The 7,232-nt window shown below is 38.6% G+C and overlaps 1 protein-coding gene across 6 annotated transcripts in view; it reads right to left on the bottom strand.

Moving 5' to 3' along the window:
- LOC107727759 (plasma membrane calcium-transporting ATPase 2-like) overlaps positions 1–7,232 on the bottom strand; it is a 114,087-nt gene that overhangs the window by 36,655 nt on the left and 70,200 nt on the right. For all 6 annotated transcript variants that reach the window (XR_001638393.1, XM_016537735.1, XM_016537738.1 and 3 more), the window contains 4 exons: positions 4,831–5,028; positions 3,204–3,461; positions 2,593–2,718; positions 1,314–1,439 (listed from right to left, as the gene is read on the bottom strand). Coding sequence is in view for 5 of the 6 variants with exons in the window: in XM_016537735.1 (XP_016393221.1) it covers positions 1,314–1,439; positions 2,593–2,718; positions 3,204–3,461; positions 4,831–5,028 (708 nt within the window). In the remaining variant the exon portion in view is untranslated. The remainder of the gene's footprint in view (positions 1–1,313; positions 1,440–2,592; positions 2,719–3,203; positions 3,462–4,830; positions 5,029–7,232) is intronic.

Below are 7,232 nucleotides of genomic sequence, written 5' to 3' on the forward strand. Positions count from 1 at the left end.
TATTTGTTTTGTTAATAAAAGTTCTATGTTTTATATATATGCTAAAGTGAGTTTGACGTTGTATTTTGTTGTTGCATTCAAGCAATTGACGCCTAACTGCCGCTAATTCAAAAGTGAAAGTAAAATGAGCACGGCGCTTTTAACCTATTTAAAAGTGACGGAAAGCGAGGAAAAGAGGGAAAATTCAAACGAACTAAAAACGAACAATTGCTTTACGCCGAATTGCCGCTATTTCAAAGTGAAAGTAAAATGCGCACGCCGCTTTAACAAGCTATTTAAAAGCAAAGGAAAGCGAGGAAAAGAGGGAACGTCCCCGCCCCCACGGTGATACCGGTATTATCGGTGTTGTCACACGTCGATTAACCGGTGGGAAAATGTCCTCACCGTCACAACCCTAGCATACAGCTGACAAAACCTCATTACAATTTAGCGGTTTCATAAAATTTCCGATTTTTGTTCGCTTGCATCATGAACTATGATAATGCCAACAGGATTTGGCTAAAACCAAAAGGCAGTTCTCTCAATTTTCATTGGCAAACACATTTGACAAAAATATATTTTTGAACATGAGGGGAAAGTGATAATTACGGCAATTATCTAACTAAAAGACGATGACTTAATTGTCATTATAACAAAAATAAAGGAATCAAAATATTCAACGTTTTAGAGCTGCTCTTTTAGCTTTTAAGGCAGTGAGAGAGGAAACCATTTAGACCAGTCTGACTGCTGAATTATGTGGCGACCCAACAAACATGAAAAAGACACTGTGAGCTGACAGTAGATGTTTTTTTTTTTTTGGGAGTACCAGGAGAGCCAGTGCATGCAGTAGGGACACACTGCAGACTCAGTTGGAGGCGGAATAAGACGACAGGTATGACTGTACCTTTGACTGTTCAAATTATCATGATCATTTCAGTGTTATGCATGTAACATTTATGAAGACATTTTTTAGCCAATTAGAAATAACTAGCTCAAAGTTAGCTTAAACTAACAGAAAAAAATGGAGAAAAACAATATCAAATAAAAACTAAGATAAAAGTAAGTACCACGGAAAGTGACTCAAGGGACACTGTACGTTTCCACTGACATACTGTGATTATTCCCCAAATAAAAGTCGAATTTAAAACTTGGCAGAGGATTTTAGAGCAGTGGGAGCTTTGGGGGAGGAAGACAATTCAGCAAATCATGTGAACAGCTCTTACCTTTGGCAGTCTGATGGTAGGTAACCCCCCATCTAGAGAGGTAGACTGTTTACTCACTCAAAGAGAGAGGGGAGTTATCCAAATGAGAATGAAAGTATGTTCGTTTCTCACCTTTCTTCACCTTCTTCTCCTCATCCTCACTGCCGGCGCCCAAGAGGGTGAAAATTATTCCAGTCTGAGAATTCAGGCCCACGGCAGAGACCACCATTCGGCCAGATCCCTCCATCACATGAGTTCCTGAGAGAAAGCAGAAGGAATGGTCGTGATGATACTAGTCAACAGTCCCATCATCATCATCATATCAGTGGAATTTCATTTTTCTTGATAGCAATTTCAATATCAAAGCAATAACTAGCATAAAAACTGACAGTAACGGAATTGCAATTACCAGCTTAGACATTCTTTGAGCAAAGTCAGTGATAAAGCTAATTCAACTCAGTGAATGGTTTAGTATTTTCTAGTCAGTACTACTATTTGATTAATATAAATAAACTGTGTGATTTTTAATTTAAAAAAAAAATGACAGTAGCATGGTAGACACTAGGGGCTAAAGCTAAAGTAAGGTATTAAATCCGACATCATGAGTCAATGTTTCCAGGTCTAAATGCTCTTCTGAATCCCAAAAGCAAACAACAAACAGTGCTAAAATATAGTCACTTTGTACAGAAGATCTACTGAATAAAACATGATCCTAACCTTCATCTCCATAACAAAAATCTCAGCTGGCAGAGAGTGATTCATCTTTTCTGATTCATTACAATATTGGTGTTTGGGATACCATGAGCCCAGAGACTGTACTGTAAACCATGAGTTTTAAAGCTTAAAGGTGTGCTATAAATTAATATTGCTCATCAACAGCTTTTGAGAGAGTATTCCCATTTAAGATGAAGCAGTCTTGGACCCAGAAATAGTATTGTCACACCTTAACAAGCGGTTTGTGTGCTTGAGCAAGGCACTTAACACCAAGGCTGCTCTAGGGGGATTGTTTCTGTAGTGAACTGTAAGTTGCTTTGGATGAAAGCATGTGCTAAATGACTGCTTACGTTCTAAATGACAATACTTCAAACAAAAGCAAAGCAGCTGAGTGGCTTCAAAAAAAAAAAAAAAGAGTAAGGCCTTCATGTCTATTCCACTGAAGTGGGGTCCAAAAGTTATTTGATATCATTTCAAAATTACAAATTATATTACCAGAATAATAATTTGACAGGAGAACAAAAAACATGTTTGATTATAAATGTTTAAAAACATGTATATTTAAATGTTTTGCTTTTAATACTTTGTTGTCGGTTTTTTTTTTTCCATATTTAATCCGAGATTGTGGCCTCTTTTGTGCCCTACAACAGAAGTTAACAAGGGGATGTAACCAAGGAAAAAAGACAATCTATCTCACCAGAAAGGAGCATGGGGTCCTTCTCCAGAGATTTGCGGACATGATCGGACTCCCCAGTCAGAGAGCTTTCATCAATCTTCAGGTCGTTACCCTGGATCAAGATACCATCAGCTGGGAGAAGGTCACCTAATGGAAAAGAACATGGGATGGTGAATGACTGTGGGATGACTTGGAGACAGAGGAAGAGAAAGACACATTCAGTAATTCAGCAAGAGGAGAGGAGCAGAGGCTGATTTGGAGACCATGACGACAGATCTCTCCTGTGGCTCTTGGACACCCTACGCGTCGCCCACGTTGCAGGCACCATGAGCAGCAGCGCAGTGACTCACGCAAGCCAGTAAGCATGAGTCATGAGCCATGCTTTGTGTCTCAGAGAAGACTGGCAGTCACATATGATCCATCAAAACCGCTGATGAATTCAATGAGGAACTCACCTCTTAGGTTTAATAAAAAGGCAAAGGGTTCTGGGGGGGGAAACTAAATGCCACAGCACTCATAAAACACAAATATTGCTGGATACAGTGACGTGTCACATCTAGTTCCGTCACACTGTGGAGATAAATCAACAGGTTTACACCATATTTCCTCTGTTCTCAGACGTGAACTCTCACCGTATTTGATTTGTGCAATATCTCCCACAACGATTTCAGCCACTGGGATCTGGATAACCTGGCCCTTGCGGATGACGGTGAACTTCTGTTCCTGCTCGATGCGGCTCTGCAGCCCACGGAACTGCTTTTCTTTACTCCAATCGTTGAAGGCGGTCACCAGCACCACGATAATGACTGAGAACAAGATGGCAGCACCTTCGATCCAGCCTGCCTGGGCCTCCCCCTCATCCTCAATACCCCCGGATGCTTGGCCACAGCCTGGAATTACATAGACACCAAGAGAAAATCAATCACTTACAACATCCTGTGCAAAAAAAAAGTATCTCACCAATCTAAACTAACCGTAACCTTCAAACAGGTTCATACAACCTTTAGAGACCATTAAGGGTCCAAGCAATAACAACAGCAGCTACACGCTCATGTTTTTATCAGAGTCTCCTTTTTGGAAAGTTTCCTCTTGCCAGAAACATGTTTTATTGCAAATTTACACTTCATTGACCTAATTTCCTCCTGGAGAACTTGATGACTGTCTAAGGTCATCCTTGTGGTTTGAGCCATATGGGTAATAGGAAAAGCCTGCAGTCGCAGCCAAATTCAAGTTCTCCGGCATTCAGAGCGGTGCTTTTGAACAAAAGTCCCAAATGAGGCCGTTATTAAAACATAAGACGCCAAAATGTTGAGTCACTAATAAAGTCGCAAAAACACTAGACTGCTTTCTGGACAGTACAAAAAAGGCCTTAGCTTTCCATAGATCATTAGAGTTTGTGATCCAAAGCTACCTAAACCTAACCAAGACTATTCAAAAAAGTTTGGGATCAAAAGTTTAGTTTTTTTTTTTTTTTAAGCTAGAATGCATTAAATAGATCAAAAGTGACAATCAGGACGTTAATAATGTTATTCTGTTGCTGTTCTTGTCAACTTTCTATTTATCAAATAATCCTGAAAAACAATGCATCACAGTTATTAAGCAGCACAACAGTTTTCAGCATTGACAATAATGCTTCTTGAGCACTAAATCAACATAATATGATTTCTAAAGGCTCATGTGATGCTGAACACTGGAGGAAATTCGGCTGAAAATTCAGCTTATAAACATTATAATAATTCAAATAAAAACAAATATTTTCATTTGTAAAAAAAAAAAAAAAATAAATAAATAAATCACATTATTGCTATTTTAACTGTATTTTTTATTAAATAAATGCTTTGGTAAGCATAAGACACTTCTTTGAAAACCATTCTTCTTTGAAAAATCTTACCAGCAAACTTTTAAAGAGAAGCGTATTTTGCATTTTCAAATTTTAGTTTAGTTAAAATTGGTTTTAACAATGGTTTTGATAGTTAAAGTTTAGTATTCATTTTTTTTTTTTTTTAGATTTCGGTTTTAATAATAATAGTCAAGCAATCACTTCAGGAACCAGCAGAACAATGTCACTAAAGCAAAGACGACTTTTATTGAAAAAAAAAAAATGCATCTGTATCTGAACTGTTAGCAACATATTAGCATCTGCTAATTAATGATTTCAGTTTATTTTGAAATTTTAATAGGTAGTTTGAGAGTGGGAAAATAATTAAAACAATATTGAAACAAGACTTCTTAAAAACTCTGTTTAAAGCCACTACTTACTGTCGCTGCCTTCCCCCTGTGGGTGGTAGAAGGACAGCCCGAGAGAAATAATGGCTGCCACCTCCAGAATAATGAGGGTGACGTCCTGCAGGGCCTCCCATACCAACTGCAGAAAGGTCTTGGGCTTCTTGGGGGGGATGAAATTTTTACCAAACACCGCATGGCGCTTTTCCAAATCAGCAGGGTTACCAGAGAGTCCTGCAAAATATACAAACAGAGTTATTATTATTATTATAAAAAGCATAGTTTTGACTCTGAAATTTGATTTGATTATACCTGTTACTGTACCTCAACAGAATTAATATTAATGCAACAGGTCTATTTCTATGCAATTGAACTGTTACTAAACCCAAGTCTCACTGCTTTATATATACACTGGGTCACCAATATGAGGTAAAATTATCTATCTGATACCTTCAAAAGAGGTATTTTGAATCAGTGATTGAACTGTACACACTTGAAACAAGTAGTCCTTTCAACCTACATTCAAAGTTCCACCTTATTTGTACCATGTTTGCCTTTTAGACCACAGTGGTCACAGACAAATGAGATGTACTGATAGTAGCCAGTGCCATTTGTTTTTTTGTTTTGCATACATAATTCAAAACAATCCTTAAAAAAAAAAAAAAAAAAAAAACTCAGAAGTGACAAGGACAGCAAGCCATCTAAACGCACACCCTGATTCATTTAATATGGAAACAATTAAGCATGCCTGGCTGGCACCTATGAATTTTAAAACGCTCTCCATGCCATGTCAACTTTCATCAGTGCTTTCTGTGGTAGATGGTGTTGGAAGAGTCATCGCGCACATTCATGGGGTTATTATTTTAACACACACACACACACACACACAATAGAAGCAGTCAGATATTTCTGCATTTCAGGTGGATTATCATGGATATGTGTGTCAAGGTTTATAGGAGCAATGGAACAATTAATCAGTGTTGAGAGCCTGGAGTGCTTGTAGCCGATAAGCCCAGAATATTGAATGAGTTTTAGCCTTTGCTTTAATCAACCAGAAACTAGTACATGGGGTTTGGGAGGGTTTGGGCAAAATATACATTTCTTTAAATGGATTTCGCACAGAAACCATTTTGAAACCAGGTTAGTAATTTTTCCTCTTTTATCTGCCTATACTTGTGATTTCTTCCCCCCACTTACTTAAAAAAAAAATGTGCCCTGGCAAGATGTCCTCTGCTCACAATCAATCCTCATTAAAAAATTGCAGACAGATCAGATATGATGGACTGCTTTCTACCAGCAGCAGGTCTTTGAAAAAACACTGAATCTTGTCAGTATCGCTAAATAAATTATTATGCAACAGAGGCACATGGGAGACGGCGAGAGCGTGTGCACATTCTTCCTCAGAGACGCAGCTGTCGACTGACCAGTCTGTTGATGATTGACACTGCAGCAAGGCTTCCAGGGGGACAGAGAACAGAAAGCTAGCAGCTGAGATTTTAGATAAGAACCAGAGGATAGATACAATAAGAGCTTGGCCATATGGAGGATCATGGGCACCATTGGGAGGGGGGGGTCAGTTGCCCCGAAAGCAAAAGCAATTAAAATATCTGGCAAACTATCTAACGTGTTTTTGCAGCATTGAGCAATGTAGACAATCAAAGACATATCAGTTGATTTCTTCAACGCAATGGTCAATCAGAAACATTCGAGTTTTCAGAATTCACTCACCACTGAAAGAGCCGGAGTTTTGCATGCTCGCGAATCATCTCATGACTAAGTGTATACGCGATGTAAATACGAGATTTATTGTGTAGTTTAGAGAGCTTGATTATAACGGAACTTTGTGAGATCGCGATGAACTTTGATGAGTGACTCTTTTAGTGATAATAAAGGGAGCGCGCTTTGTGTGTTTTCTAGGCTACAAATCCATTCAGAATTTAAATGAAACTTTCGTTTTTCGGACACATACATGCTGCAAAGTTTCGGGAATTATGCTGGATTCATTCTCGAAATATCAGCGATAAGCAACGGATGGGACAAAAATCCCTAGGTGATTACTCTGGACTCTTACTTAAGCCCAATTTATACTTCTGCGTTGAACCTACGCCTTAGCCTATGCATAGACGCACACCCTACGCCGTAGCCTGACGTGCACCTCTCCAAAAATCTAACAGTGCATCAATTCTACGCGGACCGCAAGCGCTGTGATTGGTCTGCTAGAACCCCTCCCTCCGTATGTACTTTTGTATGTAGTTTTGTGTGTGTTTACGTGCACTTTAACATATTTACATGTTACACCTTCTTATATAAAATAAAACAAAGCAAAGAACAAGTGTCTTATCATTTATTATACTACATAGCATTATACATCAGTAGTTGTCCGCAACAAACAATGTTGATCTGCCGTGGTACAAGTCCTTGTGCAGATTGAAAGAATG

The sequence above is a fragment of the Sinocyclocheilus rhinocerous genome, unplaced genomic scaffold (assembly GCF_001515625.1).
Source record: "Sinocyclocheilus rhinocerous isolate Xijiao unplaced genomic scaffold, SAMN03320098_v1.1 scaffold576, whole genome shotgun sequence".
NCBI lineage: Eukaryota > Metazoa > Chordata > Actinopteri > Cypriniformes > Cyprinidae > Sinocyclocheilus > Sinocyclocheilus rhinocerous.